The sequence below is a fragment of the Lepidochelys kempii genome, chromosome 13, assembly GCF_965140285.1.
Source record: "Lepidochelys kempii isolate rLepKem1 chromosome 13, rLepKem1.hap1, whole genome shotgun sequence".
NCBI classification, from domain to species: Eukaryota; Metazoa; Chordata; order Testudines; family Cheloniidae; genus Lepidochelys; species Lepidochelys kempii.
The window spans coordinates 42,370,631-42,393,551 of NC_136392.1; the positions used below are offsets into that span (position 1 = coordinate 42,370,631).

The 22,921-nt window shown below is 61.9% G+C and overlaps 1 protein-coding gene across 1 annotated transcript; it reads left to right on the forward strand.

Moving 5' to 3' along the window:
• Window positions 1–1,590: 1,590 nt before the first annotated feature.
• On the forward strand, window positions 1,591–22,915 carry CHD8 (chromodomain helicase DNA binding protein 8; the record flags this gene model as incomplete). Its single annotated transcript, XM_078848279.1, has 25 exons — window positions 1,591–1,711; window positions 2,232–2,299; window positions 6,949–7,829; window positions 7,962–8,336; window positions 8,800–9,167; window positions 9,616–9,730; window positions 9,988–10,176; window positions 10,412–10,480; window positions 10,705–10,760; window positions 12,039–12,156; window positions 13,711–13,794; window positions 14,131–14,268; window positions 15,302–15,423; window positions 16,320–16,563; window positions 17,203–17,379; window positions 17,634–17,777; window positions 18,504–18,759; window positions 19,257–19,470; window positions 19,721–19,916; window positions 20,393–20,560; window positions 20,910–21,089; window positions 21,412–21,522; window positions 22,110–22,318; window positions 22,478–22,677; window positions 22,800–22,915. Coding segments are annotated over exons 3-25 (4,581 nt in total), but the record flags the coding sequence as incomplete, so codon positions are not given.
• Window positions 22,916–22,921: the final 6 nt, after the last annotated feature.

The following is a 22,921-nucleotide window of genomic DNA, read 5'->3' on the forward strand; positions in this document are numbered from 1 at the left end:
AACAAAAAGTTCTGCCCTTGAGGTTGACTGTTCCACTCCACTCTAAACTCCAACCATAGAAGGATAACAAAAAAAATTTTTTTTTTGGTGCAGGTTGGTGGTTAATTAATGTTTTTTAGCATTTCAGTGTTGCCGGATTTAATCATTTTATTGCAAGTCTTGGACATTGGGTGTTTCTCTTAAAGCCCCAGCTCCTAGCGTTAGGTGATTATTCCTGGCTCTGCTTCTGGCTTGCTGAGTGACCTTGAACAGTCACTTCACCATGTTGTGCCTCAGTTTCCCCATCTCTAAAATGCGGGTAGTTATACTGACCTTGTTTTTAAAGCACATTGGGATCAACACAGATGAAAAACAATAGATAGAAGCTAGAGATTATTATAATTGTTTATGTGAGACAGCCAGCTTTCTTACTTTGTAAAGGGAGTTTCTGGCCCTGCTGTTGGATGAGAAAAGTTGGAAAACTGACCACCCCTAAAGTCTTAAAAAAAAATTAAAAAGAATCGTAAATGTTATACTTGTTTACAAAAAACTCCCATGATTTTTAAACACAATCCCATTAATTTAAAAGTCAGTCTCATTACTATTGAACCCAATCCCAGGATTTCTAACCCTGATTCCATAATTTTAGGCCCATCTCATGATTGGGGGGGAAGCTGACTTATGGTTTTTGGATCAGGGTCAGGCAGACTGTTCACCAGCCGGGCATTGGAGGGTGGTGGGGCACTGCGAGTGTGTGGTCACCCCTGGGTGAAATAGGGGTCCCCCTCAAAATACACTCAGCATCCATCCCACACCTCTTGTTTTTTCCCACACCTCTTGTTTTTTCCTACCCCCCCCCCCAGATGTTCTGGTTTAACTTGGATTTTAACTTGAAGAGTGGTCAGTTTGGATGAGCTATTACCAGCAGGAGAGTGAGTTTGTGTGTGTATGGGGGTGGGGGGGATGTGAGAACCTGGATTTATGCAGGAAATAGCCCAGCTTAATTGTCATGCACATTGTGTAAAGAGTTATCACTTTGGATGGGCTATCACCAGCAGGAGAGTGAATTTGTGTGGGGGGGTGGAGGGTGAGAAAACCTGGATTTGTGCTGGAAATCACTTTAGATAAGCTATTACCAGCAGGACAGTGGGGTGGGAATAGGTATTGTTTCATATTCTCTGTGTATATATAAAGCCTGCTGCAGTTTCCACGATATGCATCTGAAGAAGTGAGCTGTAGCTCACGAAAGCTTATGCTCTAATAAATTGGTTAGTCTCTAAGGTGCCACAAGTCCTCCTTTTCTTTTTACCAACATGGCTATACCACATAGCTGACCTACCCACTGCCTGACTGTGAAAGGGGTGTAAAAAAATTCCCCACAACAGGTTTCCAAACGAATGGTGGGGGGGTTAAATCCACAAACAACGGGTTTATTAAATTATTATTATTTTAATTCAGGCACCACCCAAGGCAGACCCGCCCGGGCGAGGCCCCTCACTCCCTCCCCCTCCTCTCTGCGGAGACTTCCTGGTCGGCTCTCAGCCTAACCTGCTGGCTGGCCCCGCCTCCTAGGCCGCCGGGCCCGTCGCCGCGGCCGGGCGAGGTGGGCGGGGCTTGGAGGGGCTGCGGGTTAGGTTGCGCCGCCCATGCTCAGCTGCCTTGTTCTCTCTCCCGGGGAGGGGGGGTAGCGCCGCGAAGGGTGAGGCCGAGGCAGCCGCAGGGGAGACCCCAGGTAAGGTCCCCGCCCCCCCGCCCGGCAGGGGTATTATGGGATGGCGACGTGCCCGTCTGCGGGATGCAGGCCAGGCAGGGAGATTTCCCCCCCCCCCCCCAGAGGGATGGTCCAGCCCGCCCCCCATAGGGGATAATGGGGGGGGGCGCGTCCACACTGCACTGGAGGAGGGGGGGCTGGTCCACGCTGCACTGGAGGAGGAGGAGGAGGAGGAGGGGGGCTGGGTTCACATTAGGATTGGGGGGCTGAATCCACATTGTACTGGGGGTCCATGTCACCTTGTCCTTGGTGGGTGGGGGAGGGGTAAGGAGATTGGTGGGGGGAGGAAGCACCAGGTAGCCCTTTCCCGGGGGGGCAGGGAACACATGGGGGGGGATTGGTGCATCTGTGCTGTGCTGTTCTGGGGGGCACAGGGAGAGGATACATCGTGCTGCCCCTTGTGGGAAGGTTTCTGTGGGGAGGGTGCTGCCCAGTCTTCCCTCTGGAGTGAAATCCCTCCTTCTTTCCACACCCCCTCTAGGGCCTGGGAGCCCCCTGCCTGTGGGGGTGGAGCTGGTGCTGGTTAGCCGTAGAGGGGCATCCACTCAGGTTGGTCCCATGTTACTGTATTGAGTGGGGAGACAGTGTGGATGATGTGGGGTGTCTCCAATAGCACCTTAGCCCCTCTCCACGGGGTTCTGAACCCCTGTCTTACCATGGCTTGTCTCTGGTTTTCTTCTTCCCTTGTGTCTGGTAATAGCTCAATCCTCCCCTCCCCATGGTGCATAGGAGTAGGTAGGCCCCATGTGTACCCAGGGGGTGTCTGCCATACAGAGGAGAAAGGCTGGAAGGTGGGGGGCCTGTGGGAGGGTGAGGCACATGGTGTTGGAGCCCCGTTACAAGGACTATCAGGGATCTGAGAGATGTCAGCCCAAGATCCTATCACAGATATTTTCAGTGGGAGTTTTGGGGCTGGGGAGAGCTTGGTGCCTGTGTGTTGCAGGGGCAGCTCAGGTGAGGGGAAAAGTATTGAAGGACACTGGCAGAGCTGTGGGTGGGAGCCCAGGGCTGGGCTAGCAGGGGGCTGCAGGTCTGGAGTGAGAGGCACTGAGAAAATTGTGTGTGGGGAGCCCAGCCAGGGATTGCAGGGGTCTGTGGGTCAGGAGTGAGGAGCACTAGCAGTGCTATGGGTGGGGAGCCCCAGGTCAGGGATAGCCACTGTTCGTGGGTTGGGACTGAGGGGCATACTGAGACCCTTGCCTGGCATACATCACCCGCCACATGTGGGCCAGGACAGAGCCTTGTACAGCATTGCAGGGCTGTCGGCATGGGTGATGGGGAGTAGCGGGGTGCAGCAGGCTGTGCTGTGCAGCGTGGCAGGGGATGGCAGGCTCTGTACGGCAGCAGGGTGTGTGTGTGCACGGCTCAGACCAAGTGATGGCATCGCGGGAGGAAGGGGGATGATCTCTGGGCCAATTGGGGGCTGGCACCTAGGAGCCCTGGTAGCTGCAGCACATTGCATGGCTGTGAGGGGACAGAGGGTGCATGCTCTTCTCTGTGTGTGAACCGTAGAATGACGAAGGACCTCTTTGACATGAACCCGAGATTCTGCAGCTGCTGCCTTCCCCCTTAGTCACTGCCTGACCAAGCCAGATCACTGGCACTCTCCTGACTCTGCAATTTGCCCATTGAGGCCCTTAGCTGAGTGCATTTGAATCCCTGAGCCCTGGAGTGGGGGGTGCTCCCCGACCCCCATTGTTGCCGAGTCACATTGCTAGCTCCCGGCTGTTTTCCCATCAGTAATGTTGTGCAACCTGGATGTAAGGTCGTTGCCCGGCAACAACCCCAGCCTGTCCCCCAAGGCAGGGATGCTATGTTGAAGGGAGAATGGAAAGTTAGTTTTCTCCCCTCCTGTCCCATCACACACTTGCCCCCTGGGGCATCCCCTCACCCTAGTACAGTGGGATGGCCTTGGATCCCTCCCTGCGAGGACTCTTCCGACCCCCAGGACCTACCTCCAGGAACATGTCCTCAGGTGGGAGCTGGCAGTGGGGTCCTGATCCCTGTCACGTGGCCCAGGCCCAGCTGAGCTCCACAGGGCCACAGTATGGGGGATCCCCGTTTTATGCTGACACTCCCAGGGAGCGGGGCATGGGCTCCCAATGTCAATTTTGTGTTGTGCTTCAGGCGGGGGACAGGATGATGCATGCAGGGAGAGGGTATGTGGCGTGGGCCTTCAGCAGAGCTTGGTTACTAGTGGGTGGGTGCTGGGAAGTGGGGGTCACAGTGCAGCCCAGTGGGGGGTTGCGGTATGGGGAGCGTAATGGCTGAGGTGCCCTGGGGGTTCGACTGGCACAGAGTGAGCATGGGGGATGGCTGCCTGCAGACAGCACTGAGAGGGGCTGTTGGGAAAGGTACAGGACTAAGGGTTGCACCCCCACCCATTGGCTTGTTGGGTGTTACTTTCGGCTCTGGGGTGTATGGGAGGTATCTCTGGGCACAGTGGGGAGAGGGCAGCTGGAGCAGTTGTGGGGGGCCCTGGAAGCGGCTGTATCTTGCACAGCCCAGAGGGGAGGCCGGTAGGTATATGCTGGGTGGGTGGGTGGCTGGAGCTCCAGGCCTGTCGTGCAGTGGGGTGTTAGATGGGGGGGTCCTCTGGGCTCCTGCGGGGGGGGAGTTGGTGTGTGGCACAGTGGTGCGGCAGAGGTCGGCCCCAGCGTGTGTTTGGGGAGTCATGGCAGAGTTTAGCACTTAGCACCTGCATCCCTGGGCTGGTTCTGGGAGTGACTCGGGGGTGCAGCAGCTCAAGGGGGAAGGGTGGGGGCAGGATGGGGGGGCTGAGGTGGGTTTTTCTGGGGGGTCTGCTGGGTGGGGTGGGATGTTGGGGTTCTCAGGAGCTCTGGGGGGGTGGTCGGATCTTGGGGGTGTTGGGTGGGGGGCTGGGAGGGGGGTCTCTTGGGGGTGGAGTTTGTGGGGGGGGGTCTCTTCTGTGGTGCTGGGGACGCTGGGTGTCCGTGGGGCCAGGCTGGGGGAATCCTGGGGAGCTGGGGGGGGGCGGGTCTCTGTGGGACCAGGTGGGGTAGGGGCAGGTGTCTGTGGGGCTGGGCTGGGGGGGGTTCCTGGGGAGCTGGGGGGGTGTCTGTGGGGCTGGGGGGGGGTCCCAGGAGTTGTGGGGCAGGCTGGGGGGGCGGGTGTCCGTGGGGCCGGGCTGCGGGTGTCCGTGGGGGGGTCTCGGGAGCTGGGGGCGGGTGTCCGCGGGGGCGGGCTGGGGGGGTCCCGGGAGCGGGGGGGCGGGTGTCCGTGGGGCCGGGCTGGGGGGTCCCGGGGGCGGGTGTCCGCGGGGCCGGGCCCTGTGTCCGCTGCGCTGCTGGAAGCGGCCGGCCCCGGCCCCGCCTCCCGCCCGGCCCGTGGGACGGACCCGCCGCCGAGACGCCGGGATTGGAGCCGCGTCCGGGAGAGCCTGGGCCCCGTTGCGGGTGGGGGCATGTGGGGGGTGCCCTGGGGGTGAGGAGGGAATGGGGGAGCATGGGGGGGTGCCCTGGGGGCATGGGGGGGAGATGGGGTGGGGGAGCATGGGGGGTGCCCTGGGGGCATGGGGTGGGGGAGCATGGGGGGGTGCCCTGGGGGCATGGGGTGGGGGAGATGGGGTGGGGGAGTATACGGGCCATGAGGGGCATGTGGGGAGCTGTGCGAGAGGCATTGGGGTACTGAGGCAGATTGGGGCAGGGGTGTACAAGGGGAGGGACCATGTGGGTGGGGTGGGGGTGAGGTGGAGCAGTATGGGTTGGGGGAGAAGGACCACTGAGGGGATGGGGGTGTGGGGAGCTGTGGGAGAGGGGTTGGGGGCAGGGAGTGGGATGGATGGGGAACACTGGGGTTATGGGGGAGCTGGGGCTGGAGGGAAATGGGGGTTGGGTTGGGGGCTGCAGGGGGATGGGAGTGGGTGTGGTGAGGGTGCATGGGGCAGGGGTTGTGGCGAGATGGGGAGCTGGAGAGTTGTGGGGGATTAAGGGAAAAGAGGACACAGGCTGTAGGAGGGTGGGGATAAGATGGAGGAATATCAGGGGGCACTGGGTCGGGAGAGGATTGGTGGGGCAGGAGAGGGATGGAGATGGGACAGCCTGGGGAACTAGGAGCAGTGAAGTAGGGGTTCTGGTATGGTGTGTGGGGGAACGGTTGGTGTAACGCTGTGGGGGGTGCGGTGTGGGAGGCAGGGTCTGTAACAGTGTGGGGTGCAAGGCCTGTAACGTTGTGTGGGGGTCTAACACTGTGTGGGGAAGGGTATGTGTAACGCTGTGTGTGGGGTGCGGGGAAGGGTCTAATGCTGTGGGGGCTGCAGTGTGTGGGGATGGAGGGAGCAATGTGAGAGGGGAGCAATGTGGTGGTTGCCCGAGTTCTGTCTGCTCAGTGCCATCTTATCCACCGGACGCTGTTGGGGAGCCCTTTTCTAGCCCCAGTCTCTGTGCAGCACCCCCCAAGGTGCATTGAGGTGAGGGGGGCCTGCACTGGAATCTTTCAGTTTCTCTGGGGTTGTCCCGAACTCGTTTTGTTGTTTCCCTGCTGTGTCTGGGGACGGGGGGCTCCTGGTTGTCATTGTTGGTTTATTGGCAAGGGGAGGACTATGGTGGGGGGGTCTCTTGTTTCTGTGCGGTGACAGCAGGGAAGTTGGGATCCCTGCTGCTGTTGTGCGCTGCAAAAGCGAGACAGGGTGTGGGTCTGAGCAGCGGTTTGGGACAGGATTTGGGGGGTCACGTCTCTTTGGGGACCCTGCTCCTGCTCTGTGGGACTGGTAGCTGTTCAGGCATGAAGAGGGGGACTCTTGGATACCAGAGATGTGCCCCCTTTTCTGTCTCAGTTGGAGAGTTGGGGTGTGTGTACGGGACATGGGAGAAGCATTGGAAAGCAGGGGACGGTGGGTCGAGATTGCTGGGGCCATGGGGCTGTGGGACGGGATTAAGGGGCAGAGCTGGGATGGCAGAGCACTGTGGGTCAGGATTAAGAGGCAGCAGAACTGAGGCAGCAAGGAACTGTGGGGCAGCAGCAGAGTGGGGATCGCAGGGGGCTGTGGGGCGGGATTAAGGGGCAGAGCTGGGACGGCAGGGGGCTGTGGGGCCACGGCAGATCTGGGACAGCAGGGGGATGTGGGGCGGGAGTGAGGAGGGCATGTACATGGGAGCATCTGGCCTCCCTAGCTGGGAGCCAGGGATTGAGATACTGGAGGTGCGTCCAGTAACCCTCCTCCCGTGTCTCCCATGCAGCCGGACCTGGACTCCTGCTCTTCCTTCTTCATGAGGCCTGGCGCCGCCTGACGTGACCCGCGGAGGCCCCAGTTTTGACGCTCTTTGGGGAGGGGAGCCCCAAACCCCTCCCCACTGTGACAGCCCCCTCTTCCACCCCCCCCACCGCCATGGCTGACCCCATCATGGACCTGTTCGACGACCCCAACCTTTTCGGGTTGGACTCCCTGACGGACGAAGGCTTTGCCCAAGCACCGCCTGACCCCATCGAAGAGGCGCTGGGACTGCCGGGGGCACTGGACCCCTCCCAGCCAACGCCGCTCCCTGCCACAGAGCCTGCCCAGCCAGAGACGCTGCCGGGGCAGCCGAATCCCACGCCTGTCTCCCCGCAGCCAGACCCTCCGCAGCCAGGACTCCCCCAGGAGCAGGAGGTGCTGAGCCAGGGGAACCCCTTTATGGGCGTGTCCAGTGCCAGCAGTGCCGTGGTGTCGTCCTCCTCCGTTGTGGGGCAGCAGCTGCCGCAGGCTGCAGCCCCGCTGCCAGCCCCCAAGATTGTCATCCTGAAGGCCCCAGCAGGCGGCTCCGTGACGGGGGCCCACGTGGCTCAGATCCAGGCCCAGCCCCAGCCACTGGGGGCAGCCAACGGGGGCAAGGTGACCTTTGCCAAGGTACTGACAGGCACCCCACTGCGCCCTGGCGTCTCCATCGTCTCCAGCAATGCTGTGCTGGCCACCAAGGTGTCCGCCTCGGGCGGCCCCACCACTGTGCACCGGCTGGTCCAGCCCGGCCGGCCCGTCAAGCAGCTGGTGTTGCAGCCAGTGAAAAGCCCGCCGGGGGGCATGGGGGCTCCAGGTGGAACACCCCTGAAACCTGCTGTCACCCTGACATCCGCCCCTGCTCAGGTAAGGAGGCTGCAGGACGGGCATGTCTGACCCCAGTGTGAAAGAGTCAAAGCACATCCTGCTGACGCTCCGGGGGGAGGGCACTGGAGTGGGAGGGCTGGTGTCTAACCCCCATTGCTCTCTCCCCTGCAGGGTGAGTCGAAGCGCATCACTCTGGTGCTCCAGCAGCCGCAGGGGGGCAGTGGCCCCCCAGGGCAGCGCCACGTGGTGCTGGGCAACCTGCCGGGGAAGATCGTGCTGCAGGGCAACCAGCTGGCGGCCCTGAGCCAGGCCAAGGGGGTGCCGGGCCAGCCGGCCAAGGTGGTGACCATCCAGCTGCAGGTGCAGCAGCCCCCAGGGGGTCAGCCTGGGGGGCCTCACAAGATCCAGCTGCTGCAGCAGCCCCCGGCGGCAGGTGCCTCAGGACAGCAGCCCCCCCTGGCGGTCTCCTCTGTTCAGCAGGCCCAGGTGGTGGGTGGCCCGGGGCAGAGGCTGACGGTGCCGCTCAAGGTTGTGCTGCAGCCACAGGTGAGCTGGGGATTGGGGCCTGCTTAGGGGGAGCTGCCCAAGGTGGGGGGTGGTGAAGGTGTCTGTGAAGGCTCCCCAGGCCCATTGGGAAATTGGGGCCAGGGGTGGCTTTCCCCTAGGCCACACATCCCTGGGTGGCTCCACGTGGGGAAGGCGGTGTCTGAGGGGAGTTTGGGTTGGGGGTGATGGTCCCAGGCTGGCTCGTCCCACGGCAACTTCCCGGGGGGAAAGTGGGGTCTAAGGGGAGTTTGGGTCAGGGGTGATGGTCTCGTTGTCCCCCCCCTTCCCCCTGGCTGGCCCATCCCTCAGCTGCTCCCCTGGTGGAAGGCGATGTCTGAGGGGAGTTTGTGTCAGAGGGTGATGGTCTGAGGCCTGCTCGTCCCACGGCAGCTCCCCGGGGGGAAGGCTGGGTCAGGGCGTCTGAGGGTGGTCCGGGTGATGGTCTCGTCCCCCGCTCTCCCAGGCTGGCTCATCCCAGGGTGGCTCACCTGGGCTCTCCGTGGTGAAGGTGCTGAGCAGCAGCGAGGTGGCAGCACTGTCCGGCCATGGCGCACGCAGTGGCTCAGAGGAGACCCGCAAGCTGGAGCACCAGAAGAAGCAGGAGAAGGCGAACCGCATCGTGGCGGAAGCCATTGCCCGGGCGCGGGCCCGCGGCGAGCAGAACATCCCCCGCGTGCTGAATGAGGATGAGCTGCCTAGTGTGCGGCCCGAGGAGGAGGGCGAACGCAAGCGGCGCCGCAAGGGCGAGCGTGGGGGGCCCAAGGAGGAGAGGCCCCGCAAGGGCCGGGGCCAGGGGGGCTCTGGCAAAAGCAAGGGGCGCAGCAAGCCCAGGTGAGACCCCTCATACAACCCCCCCAGTCCGGAGACGCCCATCTCATCATGCAGCCCCGCCCAGGGGAGACTTGACCCCCAGCCCAGAGATGCATGAAACTCAGGGTTGAAGGCTGGAAAGTTTCTCCATCTTCCCCTGTTCCAGCCCCGCCCCACCTTTCCCCAGCCCCTCTGGTCCCATCTGCCCTGCCTTGCCCTTGGGGGGTGCAGGCAGGTGGCTGGTCCCTGGTGGGGGTTGTACTGGGAGCTGCAGCCAGTGCTGGAGGGGTTGGGGCTAGATCTGAGCTTGGGTGGGAGCTGTGCTGGATGCGCTGGCGAGAGGTGGGTAGCGGCTCTGTCTGCCCAGCAGAGTGGAGCCCTGGCCTCCCTTCCCCCTGCACTCCCCCCGATGGGGTGTGAGCCCAGCCCCCCCTCACTCTGCCTGTCTGTCCCCTGTCGTCATCCCCAGCACCATCACCCCCGTAGTGGGGAAGAAACGGAAGCGGAACGCCTCCTCCGATAACTCTGACACTGAGGCCATTCCAGCTCCATCCCCCCGCGAGGAGGAGGAGAGCAGCGTTCAGGTGAGGAGACGTGGGGGGGGGTTGATGCACGGCATACAGGCTTTCCGGACACTTGGGTTCCCTGCCTGGGAGGAGAGCAGCGTGATCTCTGCTAGGGGGGAGTGAGTGGGGCAGGGGGCTGTGCCATGCACCCTGTGTGTGTGTCTGTCCCCCTGCCCTCTAACGCCTTATGTGTGTATGTGGGGCCCTATCTGGGCTCAGTGTGCAGTGTCTGTCCTGGGGTGTCTCTAACACGTGCCCCACTCCTGCACCCCCAGAAGCGTCGCTCCAACCGGCAGGTGAAGCGGAAGAAATACACCGAGGATCTGGACATCAAGATCACGGACGATGAGGAGGATGAGGAGCTGGACGTGACAGGGCCAGTGCGGCCTGAGCAGCCTCCCGTGCCGCAGCCCCCTGCCCCTGAGCCGGAGGGAGAGACCCTGCCCTCCATGCAGTTCTTCGTGGTGAGTCCGCCCCCCAATCTGCCTGGGCCCCAGGGGGATGCAGGGAGCAGAACCACTGCACCCTACACCTTTCCTTGTGGTAAGCCTGGGGGGCTGGGTGGGAGGGGCCCCAAGAGCGTTTGGGCCGTGAAGTATGATGCAGCTGCGGCTAGGGTCCAGTCTGCAGGGCAGGGTGTGAAAGGCTTCTGCTGCTTGTAATTCCCTCTCCCCCAATCTCTCCCATCCTTGCCCTCAGGAGAACCCCAGTGAGGAGGATGCCGCCATTGTAGACAAGGTGCTGTCCATGCGGGTGGTGAAGAAGGAGGTGAGAGCGCACCCTGCAAGGATGGGTCTGATGCCTCCTGGGCACCAGACCCCACAGGAGGGGGCCAGAGACTGCGATATGAGGCTTTTCTCCTCTAGGGGGTGCTGGCTGCAAGGGAGGAGGGTGGAGCTGGGTGCTTCGGTGGGTTTGGGAGGGGGTGGTGTTCAGGGAATTGAGTATAGGGTGTTAGCAGCACTAACTCCTCTCTCTTTCTCTTTCTCCAGCTCCCCTCAGGGCAGTTCACTGAAGCAGAGGAATTCTTCGTCAAATACAAAAACTAGTAGGTATCATGCCCTTCCCCGAGGCATCTGGGCACCGCTCCCCCTCCCAGAATGCACTGAGCCCAGCTCCTCACCTGCCCCTGCGTGGTGTGAGGAGGGTGCAGCCGTATCTCCCCAGCTCTGGTTTTCCCCTGCAAGGGCCTGAGGGGAGGCAGATGGATCTGGAGCACCTAATGCCACAGACCCTGGGTGGCAGGGGCACTGGGCTTGCCGCTCACCGCTGCACTGCAAATGGGCACCAGTGCCCAGTTGGGGAAGGTCAAGGGTGTAGGAGGGGTGGAGCATGGGAGGCATTTAGAGCTGGTTGAAACATTTTCAGCAAAACAGTTTTCCCTTCCCAAAAAATGCCCCAAAATGTGTCAGCTCTGTGACAATTTCACAACCAAACTTTTGACAAGAAGATTCTCATTCCAGGGATGTCCAGGAAGTAAAAGTGTTTCATTTTGACTGGCTCTCTGTTGACTCCACTTTTCTATTAACAAATTGGGATGTTCCATCTATGTACGTTATCCTGGGGCCCGAAGGCCCAGGCAGGTTGTCGGAACCTGGGGCCTTGCCGGGTTGTTTCCATGAAGAGAAATCGGTGATAGTCAGGTCTGCTCTTTGCTGCAGTCCTAAAGAACCAACACACAGTCCCATGCCCTGGGACACGATAAGGCAGTTTCCTGGCCCATGCTCTCCAGGCCTGCCTCCACAGCCAGTCCTGTGTCCCAAGGAGCTCCATGTCTCAGCTCCCACCCCAGGCCATGCTCCTTGCTGCATCGCTCCTTCCTGCTGGCTTTCGCCCATGCCCACGTCAGCCCCCAGACCCTGCCTCTGCAGCCAGACCCTTTGCCTGGGGGGATGGTTACCTACTGCTCCCAGCAGTCACTACCTAACAGGGCATTGAACTGCTCCTTCTGTTTAGCTTGACTGAAGGATGGCCGGTGCGCCCACCAGCTCTGTGGGCCATGGCCGCTGTCGATGCCCGCTAGCACAACATATCGTGTTATATGTCTGTTTTCATATAAAATGAGACTACTTGAAACCATAAATTCATAAGGCTCCACCTTCACCCTATGGAAACGGCGGGTTTCCATGCCCTTGGGTCACACTTGTTTCGGGGTTTTGTTTCTCAGGAGATTCTAAAATTTCTGCTTCCGTTCAGATTCTGAATGGAGAAAACTCCCCACTGTCAGAATTTCCAGGCGCGGAATTCAAACTCCAGTTTCTGGCCAGATCTAATATCACTCGTGGGGTGTCCGTCCATTTGCCTAACCCCTCTGCCCTTCCTCCAGCTCGTATCTGCACTGCGAATGGGCCACCATTGCCCAGCTGGAGAAGGACAAGCGAATCCACCAGAAACTCAAGCGCTTCAAGACCAAGATGACCCAGATGAGGCACTTCTTCCATGAGGTACCATGGGGCGGGTGGGTGTGAACCATGGGGGGACCACAGGGTCTGGGCAGCAGTGACACTTCCTGGGAGTACCCAGAGCTGTGAGGCTCCTCGATACCCCCTACCCTGAGTGTGAGGGCAACCCAGCACCCCAACTCTATGGGTAACACAAGCACTGCCCCCTTGCCTCGCCTGCCCCACTGTTACTGAACAGGTTAGCGATTGACACACCCCAGCTCTGGGCCCTCCATGCCTCCCCTGGCCACTCACAGCATCCACAGACTTACTACTCCCAAAGAGGCAGGACGCCCTCAGATCACCGCTCCCTCAGCACAGCACTTGGATACATTTAGAGCTGCAGTTCTCCGCCTGTGGCCCATGTGACACCCTCAGGGCCATACAGGTAGTGTATCTATTGTAGTGGGGGCAGCCTACGTAACACAGAGCCACATATGCAGCCCTTAATGGTAAATAGGCTGAGAACCACTGGTTAATACTGAAAACGAGGATACGGTTTCATTGACAAAGTGTAGAGATTCCAGTTGCAGTAAGTAAAGTATTGGAAAGAGAGGGTGACTAGAAAATGAAACACCACCACCCATTCCAGAGCCTGGACTGACTGAGCTACAGACTCTCTTGATGAGTATTGCTCACCCAGATTCTTTGCAGCCAGGTCGGCTGTGACCCTCCTTTCATGGGACAGGCATGCTGGCTGGCTGCCTCCCAGGTGAAGGCACTGGTGTTCATTGCTTTGCACTCCGAGGTACAGCAGAAATCCTCTGCTGTTCCTCCTATACAGGATGCCCCCACTGTCATTCCCGTAGATGCTGCAATCTCTTACGTAGCAGATGGCTCGCTATATAAATAGGTGCACGTTGTGAGGCCACAATAATCAAATTGCCAGACAGGGAGACCTTGGGGGGTTTCACCTTCCTCTGCAGCGTGGGTCACCTGCAGGTTTTAACTAGTGTCAGTGGTGGATTCTCTGTAACTTGAAGTTCCAAACCATAGTTTGAGGACGTCAGTAATTCAGCTAGAGGTTGGGGGTCTGTTACAGGAGTGGGTGAGGGTCTGAGGCCTGCGACTTGCAGGAGGTCAGATGAGAAGATCACAGTGGTCCTTCCTGGCATTAATGACTGAGTATCTGAGAAGTGTCTGGTCCTGTCGGCCTGAAAGCAGCGTTTCAGAGGATGTCGCCACTCTAACTCCAAGCCCTTAAGAACATAATTTCCAGCACAGACCCAGAACTCCGTAAATGTTCTCTGTATGTGCATTTCCTGAGGACTGGCAGCTGGTGGGCTGCTGGCTCATGGGACAGAACTAACTTGCCACCCTTTGGTGAGCTGTGACATACCTAACTGACCCAGCAGGCCCCTGTGAAGCCCTCTGCCCATGGGCACCCAGGGGTCCCTTTGGCACTGTGGCCATGGGACTGACTCCTTCCCCACAGCAGCAGAGGTCTGGGAGGGTGGGAGCTGGGGGTCTCTGGCCAGGATGGGGTGTGTGGGTGAGTGCCAGTCCTCGGGGAGACGGGGGACAGGGAGAGGGGAGTTATGTACATCTCCTCCCCAGGATGAGGAGCCTTTTAACCCTGACTATGTGGAGGTCGACCGGATCCTGGATGAGTCCCACAGTGTCGATAAGGACAACGGAGAGGTGACCAGGGTGGGGTTGGGGGTTTAGCTGTGGGGGGAACTGGGACAGTGAAGTGTGGGGGGGAAGTGGGGTCTGAGGCAGGGGCCAAAGCTCTGGGGCTGCAAACCCCCCTGATTTATGGGGGGCTATTGGGGCTTGGAGTGAAGCTCCAAGGAAACTCGCTTCAGGGGTGGGGTTGAGGATTGGGAACAGGCACCAGTTCTCCCCTCCCACCACGTGGCCCTGGCCTGGTTGGGGAGAGCTGACACTCTCCATGGGGCGGGGATGAGCTGTGGGGGCTGGGTGCCGTGGGAGCCCCTTGTGACCATGGGCCTGTCCCTGTCCCTGTCGCCGCAGCCGGTGATCTATTACCTGGTGAAGTGGTGCTCCCTGCCTTATGAGGACAGTACCTGGGAGCTCAAGGAGGATGTGGATGAGGGGAAAGTCCGTGAGTTCAAACGCATCCAGGCCCGGCACCCTGATCTCAAACGCGTGGTGAGTGACAGTCTCTGGCTCCACCCCCCAGTCCCAGCACTAGGGTTGCCAACTTTCTAATCACACAAAACAGAACACCCTTGCCCTGCCCCTTCTCCAAGGCCCTGTCTACTCCATCCACCCTCCCTCCGTTGCTCGCTCTTCCCCCACCCTCACTCATTTTCACCATGCTGGGACAGGGGGTTGGTATGCAGGGGTAAGGGTTCCAGGGTGGGGTGAGATATGAGGGGTTCTGGGCTGGAGCAGGGGGTTGGGGTATGGGAAGGAGTTTGGGTGCTGAAGGCATTCCGACCTGGGGCAGAGGGTTCAGGGCGCAGGATCCGGGCAGCACTTACATCAGGTGGCTCCCAGAAGTGGCCGGCATGTCCAGCTCCTAGGCGTAGGGGCAGCCAGATGGCTCTGCATGCTGCTCGCAGGCGCCACCCCTGCAGCTCCCATTAGCTGCAGTTCATGGCCAATGGGAGCTGTGGAGCCGGGGTGGGGGCAGCGCATCGAGCCACCGTGGCTGTCCCTCCACCTAGGAGCCAGCCATCCGGACTTCTAGTGGCCTGGTCAACAGTGCTGACTGGAGTCGCGAGGGTCCCTTTTTGACCGGGTGTTCCGCTCGAAAACTAGATGCCCGGCACTCTGAGCTCAAATGCGTGGTGAGTGACAGCCCCCAGCTCCACTCCCTCAGCCACGAGCTCTGCCCCCTCAGCCTAAATGCATCCAGGCCCTGAGCTCAGAGGCAGGAGGAGTGACAGCTGTAGCTCCACCCCCTACCCTGGCTCCAGCCACCCCGCTTAAATGAATGGTGAGTGACAGCCCCCATCTTGCCTCCCACCCCAGCCCCCATCCCAAGTTGGCTCAGCCATCATTTCTCCCCCCTCCAGCTACCTCCCATCCCAAAAGCAGCAGGTCAGGCACCTGGAACGCCCATGCATGCTGAGTGACAGCACCTGTCTCCCCTCCGTGCAGCCCCCTCTCCACCGCCGCTGGCGCAGGGGGTGCTTCTTTCTGCCATGCTGACGGGGTCCCCCACTGTTCCCCCCAGGCCCGCCCCCAGGCCATCTCCTGGAAAAAACTGGAGCTCTCCCACGAGTACAAGAACCGCAACCAGCTGCGCGAGTATCAGCTGGAGGGGGTCAACTGGCTGCTCTTCAACTGGTACAACAGGTGAGCTGGGTCTGGGCGACACAGGAAGGGGACGGGCAGGTGAGGCTGGGGTTAGTGCTTGGTCTCCCACTCAGCTGGCAGAACTGCACCCTGGCAGAGGGCCTGGGGCGGGGGAGGAGGTAGTTGGGGTGGGGGGATGCTGACCCCCATTTCTCCCCCCACAGGCAGAACTGCACCCTGGCAGAGGGGCTGGGGCAGGGGAGGAGGTAGTTGGGGTGGGGGGATGCTGACCCCCATTTCTCCCCCCACAGGCAGAACTGCACCCTGGCAGAGGGAGGAGGTAGTTGGGGGGGATGCTGACCCCCATTTCTCCCCCCATAGGCAGAACTGTATCCTGGCAGAGGGCCTGGGGCGGGGGAGGAGGTAGTTGGGGTGGGGGGATGCTGACCCCCATTTCTCCCCCCACAGGCAGAACTGCACCCTGGCAGAGGGCCTGGGGCGGGGGAGGAGGTAGTTGGGGTGGGGGGATGCTGACCCCCATTTCTCCCCCCACAGGCAGAACTGCACCCTGGCAGAGGGGCTGGGGCAGGGGAGGAGGTAGTTGGGGTGGGGGGATGCTGACCCCCATTTCTCCCCCCACAGGCAGAACTGCACCCTGGCAGAGGGAGGAGGTAGTTGGGGGGGATGCTGACCCCCATTTCTCCCCCCATAGGCAGAACTGTATCCTGGCAGAGGGCCTGGGGCGGGGGAGGAGGTAGTTGGGGTGGGGGGATGCTGACCCCCATTTCTCCCCCCACAGGCAGAACTGCACCCTGGCAGAGGGGCTGGGGCAGGGGAGGAGGTAGTTGGGGTGGGGGGATGCTGACCCCCATTTCTCCCCCCACAGGCAGAACTGCACCCTGGCAGAGGGAGGAGGTAGTTGGGGGGGATGCTGACCCCCATTTCTCCCCCCATAGGCAGAACTGTATCCTGGCAGATGAGATGGGGCTGGGGAAGACCATCCAGTCGATCGCCTTCCTACAGGAAGTTTACAACGTGGGCATCCGCGGCCCGTTCCTGGTCATCGCTCCCCTCTCCACCATCACCAACTGGGAGCGCGAGTTCAACACGTGGACCGAGATGAACAGCATCGTCTACCACGGCAGCTTGGCCTCCCGCCAGATGATCCAACAGTACGAGATGTACTGCAAGGACTCCCGGGTACGGGGGAGAGGGGCAGATGCACGGAGCGTGGACACTGACACATGAGTGTACTGCAGGGACTCCAGGGTACCGGGAAGGGGGCAGACACAGGGGGACATGGACTCAGGGACTCTGGGGTACCGGGGGGGGGGGCAGACGCAGGAGGGTGTGGACATATGCGTCTATACTGCAGGGACTCTGGGGTATGGCGGGGGGGGGCGGACACAGGCGTGTGTATTGCAGGGACTCCGGGAGGAGGAGCAGACGCAGGAGGACGTGGACACAAGCGTGTGTACTGCAGGGACTCTGGGGTACCGGGGGGGGTGGGCAGATGCAGGGGGACGTGGACATAGGCGTGTGTACTGCAGGGACTCCGGGGTACCGGGGGGGGTGGGCAGATGCAGGGGGACGTGGACACAGGCGTGTGTACTGCAGGGACTCTGAGGTACCAGGGGGAGGGGCAGACGCAGGGGGACGTGGACACAGGCGCGTGTACTGCAAGCAAGGAGCAGGGGACCCAGCAGGGCAGGCTCTCTGCAGGCCCCAGGAGGTGGGTTTCCTGCCCTGGCATGTTGTGGGGAGGCTGTTCTCGGCTGTGCTGGTTCCCGGGGCAGCCCACCACCACCGCGTCGTCTGATTGCCCTTGCTCCCCTCCAGGGCCGGCTGATCCCTGGCGCCTACAAGTTCGACGCGCTCATCACCACTTTTGAGATGATCCTGTCAGACTGCCCTGAGCTGCGGGAGATCGAGTGGCGCTGCGTCATCATCGACGAGGCCCACCGGCTCAAGAACCGCAACTGCAAGCTGCTGGACAGCCTCAAGCACATGGACCTGGTGGGATGACTGGGGTCCCAGAGGTGTCCGGGGATGGGGCGGAAGGGAGCCCTGGGGGGAAAACTGGTGGCTGTGGTGGAGCTGGGCTGGGGCTGTGTCGGGGGGCTGCCCTGTGCTGGGCCCTGAGTCGGGCATTTGGCTCTGTGAGGTGTGGGCCCAGCCTCTGGGCGCTGTGGGGGGTTAGGAGGCTCCATGGAGCTCTTTGGAGGGAGGGGCAGCGTGGGGCCGCCCCCTGACACCCTGTCCCGTGCCAGGAGCACAAGGTGCTGCTGACGGGCACCCCGCTGCAGAACACAGTAGAGGAGCTGTTCAGCCTGCTGCACTTCCTGGAGCCCTCGCAGTTCCCCTCCGAGGCAGAGTTCCTCAAGGACTTCGGGGACCTCAAGACAGAGGAGCAGGTAAGGGCGAGCGGGCGTCCCCCGTCCGTGTGCCTCATCCTGCCCTTCCTTGCCATCCGCGCACCACTGCCCCGCCATCCCCAAGCCCCTCGTCCCACCATGCACCACCGCCCCACCCTCCCAAACCCCTCATCCCTCCCTGCTGACCGCGCACCACTGCCCAGCCCTCCCTGAGCCCCTCGTCCCCCCACTGCGCACCACCGCACCACCCTGTTGTCTGCTTACCCCCGCCCCGCCTTCCCGAGCCCCTCATCCCGCCGCGCACCACCGCCTCACCCCGCCCTGCTGTCCACGCACCCCTATCCTCCCTGAGCCTCTTGTCCCTCCGCCCATCACTGCCCCGCCCTCCCCGAGCCCCTTGTTACTCCACACACCACCGCTCCACCCTCCCCGAGCCCCTCATCCCTCGGGGCTCCGCCCTCCCTGAGCCCCTTGTCCCACCCCGCCCTCCCTGTGTCTCTTTTCCCCAACCCCCTCGTCCTGCACCCCTGTCCTCTGGTCCAAGTCCCTTGTCCCCCATCCACGTGCCTCGCCCTGCCCTCCTGCTCGCACGCGAAGAGCCCCTTGTCTACCACGCACACAGCCCTTCCTGCCCCCAGCCTGTCCTCTGTCTCCTGTTCACAACACCCACCCCTGACGGTACCCCTCAGTCCCAAACCTCAGCCCCCTGCTGTCCCAGCCCTGGGCTCCTCCCGCATGTGCTGACTCCCCCAGCCCTGCTCCCAGGTGCAGAAGCTCCAGGCCATCCTGAAGCCCATGATGCTGCGGCGGCTGAAAGAGGATGTCGAGAAGAACCTGGCGCCCAAGCAGGAGACCATCATCGAGGTGGAGCTGACCAACATCCAGAAGAAATACTACCGGGCCATCCTGGAGAAGAACTTCTCCTTCCTGTCCAAGGGGGCGGGGCACACCAACATGCCTAACCTGCTGAACACCATGATGGAGCTCCGCAAGTGCTGCAACCACCCCTACCTCATCAACGGTGAGGGGCCGGGTGGGGGTTCCCCCCTCGGTCAGCGCTGCCCCCTCGCCGCCGGCACCCGTTCCTGCAATGGGGGCATCTCAGTGGGGCCGGGTGGGGGTTCCCCCCTCGGTCAGCGCTGCCCCCTCGCCGCCGGCACCCGTTCCTGCAATGGGGGCATCTCAGTGGGGCCGGGTGGGGGCTCTCCCCTCGGTCAGCGCTGCCCCCTCGCTGCCGGCGCCCGTCCCTGCAATGGGAGCATCTCAGCGGGGCCGGGTGGGGGCTCTCCCCCCGGGGGCAGCACTGCCCGTCCCTGCATCTCCCCTTGGGCAGCACTGCTGGCGCCCGTCCCTACACCGGGGGCATCTCAGCGGGGCTGGGCGGGAGCTCTCCCCATAGTCAGCGCTGCTCCCTCGCCACCAGTGCCCGTCCCTGCAATGGGGGCATCTCAGCAGGGCCAGGCATGGGAGGACTGCTGGGCCCCGGGGTAACACCCCCACCTGTTCCTTCCCTGTCAGGCGCGGAAGAGAAGATCCTGGCTGAGTTTCGGGACTCTTGCCCGCACTACGTCCCCCATGATCTGCACCTCCAGGCCATGGTGCGCTCGGCCGGCAAGCTGGTGCTCATTGACAAGCTGCTGCCCAAGCTTAAGGCGGGCGGCCACAAGGTGCTGATCTTCTCGCAGATGGTGCGCTGCCTCGACATCTTGGAGGACTACCTCATCCAGAGGCGGTGAGGGGGTGCTTGCTATTCTAGGGCCTGTGTGTGAACAGACGCTCCTGCCCCCAGCTGTGTGTGTGGCGGGAGGTGGGATCCAGGGGGTGGGACCTTAGCTCTGCTGCAGGGCATACATCAACACAAGCTGGAGCAGGTTGGAAGGGGTGTCACAGGGCCAGTGGTAATGAAGCTGGGGGTGCAGTGGAGCATGGGGTTCCATCACTGTAGGCCCTACGTAAACACGGTGCTGGCCCCTCCCCCGCAGGTACCTGTATGAGCGGATTGACGGACGGGTGCGGGGGAACCTGCGGCAGGCTGCCATTGACCGCTTTAGCAAGCCTGACTCGGACCGCTTTGTCTTCCTACTCTGCACTCGGGCGGGCGGCCTGGGCATCAACCTCACGGCAGCCGACACCTGCATCATCTTCGACTCAGACTGGAACCCCCAGAACGACCTGCAGGTACCGGGACCCCCACACACACAGCACCCCAACCCCTCTACAGCTCCCCTCAGAGCCCCATCCCACCCACTGACACCCGCATCACCTGTGACTTGGATTGGAACCCCCAAAACGACCTGCAGGTACCGGGGACCCTCCCCTGCCCCACACCCTGTCCCCATTGTGTGCCCCCTCCGAGGGCAGGGTCATGCCCTTCTCTTCCTGTACTCCCTGCAGTGTCGTCCTCTTCTCTCCTGGGCTCCCCCTCCACCGAGCGCCCTCTGGGGTCCCTGAGTGTTCTTACCCCACAACCCTGCCCCATCCCTGAGCATCCTCTGGGCCTGTCCCAGCCCCTGTGCACTTCCCAGGCCCCATGACCACTGTCCCCCAGCTCCTCCCTTTCCCTGCTCTTCAGCGTGCTCAGGGTCCCGCACCCCAGACACCGGCTCCTCCCCCTACCAAGTGCACCGAGCACCCTGCCGCCCCTCTCTCCCCAGGCGCAGGCCCGCTGCCACCGGATCGGGCAGAGCAAGGCGGTGAAGGTCTATCGCCTCATCACCCGCAACTCCTATGAGCGTGAGATGTTCGACAAGGCCAGCCTCAAGCTGGGCCTGGACAAGGCCGTGCTGCAGTCCATGAGTGGGCGCGAGGGCAGCATCGCTGGGGTGAGAGTGCAGCGGGAGCCCTGGCTTGGCTCTGATCCGCCCCAGGGCAAGGGACTGGTGGGTTCAGGAGGGTGGCGGGGAGGAGGTTGCGTGGAGCTGCGATGTTGCAGGCATCCATGGGCTGGGGTGGGAGGGTGGTGGGGAGGAGGTTCGTGGGGGTACTGTGACATTGGGGGTACCTGTGGGCTGAGGTGGTGGCATGACGGGGAGGAGGTTCTGAGGGGTGGGGGTGCTGTGATGTTTCAGGTACCCGTGTGCTGGGGTGGGAGGGTGGTGCGAAGGAGGTTCCTGGGAGTGCTGTGATGTTGTGGGTACCCATGTGAACAGGTTCCTCCCCCCTCCTCCCCAGATCCAGCAGTTCTCCAAGAAGGAGATTGAGGACCTGCTGCGCAAGGGGGCCTATGCTGCCATCATGGAGGAGGACGATGAGGGCTCCAAGTTCTGCGAGGAGGATATTGACCAGATCCTGCTGCGCCGTACGACCACAATCACCATTGAGAGTGAGGGCAAGGGCTCCACTTTCGCTAAGGTACCCCGCCCCCGATTCCCCCACACAAATACCCTCGGCTACCCCCTGGCTACCTCCAACACCCTCCTCTGGAGAGTGAGTGCAGGGGCTCCCCCTTCACCGTGGTTCAGCTCTACCTCCCCACTGCCCTAGGGGGCCATCTCACACCTGCATCCCAGTGGGAGGGACAGAGGGACACACTAAGAGGTCAACCTGTGGGTGGGGAATCGAAGCAGGGAGGGACAAATGGGATAGCTAGACATGTGGGGCATTGTAGCTGGGAGATCCAGAGGGGGCCCCCCACCCACACACACACTACTAACCCCCCGGCTGCCTCCGCCAGGCGAGCTTCGTGGCCTCGGAGAACCGCACAGATATCGCCCTGGACGACCCCAACTTCTGGCAGAAATGGGCCAAGAAAGCAGACCTGGACCTGGACCAGCTCAACAGCAAGGTTGGGGGGAGGAGTGGGCATGAGGGGGCTGGGGAAGTGAAGGCATGAGGTGCTGGGGACGTGCCCTCTTCAGCTGTGGGGGGAGGGGATGGGGAGCATTGTGTGGGGAGGTGGAGTTGTGGGGGAGGGCATGTGGGGAAAGTGGGGTTATTAGGGACCCCATCCCCACAGCAGGCTGGGCAGACAGAGAACACAGTCGCCCCAGTAGTGTGGATGAGCATCGGGTCGGAGCCCTACCAGGAGGAGAGGCTGCTTCCCACTGTGCTGTGAGCCCACGCAGCTCCCCACCACTCAATCTCACTCCCATGGGGCACTGGAGCCTCGGGTCAGCAGGGGCCCCGGGCTTCCCTGTGCCCCCCTGAAACTGAACATGTCCAGAGCCACCTTGGAGAGGTGGGGATGTGTCTGGGCCTTCCTGCTCCCAGGCTGAGCCTAGGTGGCAGGAGGTTATTCCAGCCGGAAGGGTGGGGGGCGTATCCCAGAGCTGCCCTCCTACAACAGGAGCTGGTTCTGGGGGCTGGGCTGGCAGCTCTCCCTGTGTGCCCCCACCCCCCCAATCTAGGTGTAACCATCCCTCCCCTCCCCAGAATAACCTGGTGATCGACACGCCGCGGGTGCGGAAGCAGACCCGGCACTTCAGCACCCTGAAGGACGATGACCTGGTGGAGTTCTCGGACCTGGAGAGCGAGGATGAGGAGCGGCCGCGCTCCAGGCGTCATGACCGCCACCACCCCCTGCACCACTCTTACGGGCGCACCGACTGCTTCCGCGTGGAGAAGCACCTGCTGGTCTACGGGTGAGGAGGGCTAGGAGGGCTTGTCTGGGGGTTCCCAGGGCTGGCAGTGACCCAGCCAGTCCCCCAGGGCTGCAGGTGCTGGTGGGAGAGCTTGGTATGGCCGGGAACACTGAGGGGAGGAGTGTTGGGGCCAGCGCTGACCCATGCGGCTCCCCACAGCTGGGGCCGCTGGCGGGAGATCCTGTCCCATGGGCGGTTCAAGCGGCGCCTCTCGGAGCGGGACGTGGAGACAATCTGCCGTGCCATCCTGGTCTACTGCCTGTTGCACTACCGAGGCGACGAGAACATCAAGGGTTTCATCTGGGACCTGATCAGCCCCGTTGAGAACGGCAAGGCCAAGGAGCTGCAGAACCACTCGGGTGAGGGTTCCCAGCCCACCTCCCAGCTCCCTCCCTGCCCGCCCGCCTGAGAGAGGAGCCATGGGTGCGATGCCCCGCCAGCTGCCTCCCCAGTCTGACCTCTCTGTCCATCTGTCCGCCAGGCTTGTCGATCCCCGTGCCACGGGGGCGCAAGGGCAAGAAGGTGAAGTCCCAGAGCACGTTCGATGTCCACAAAGCCGAGTGGATCCGCAAGTACAACCCCGACACACTCTTTCAGGACGAG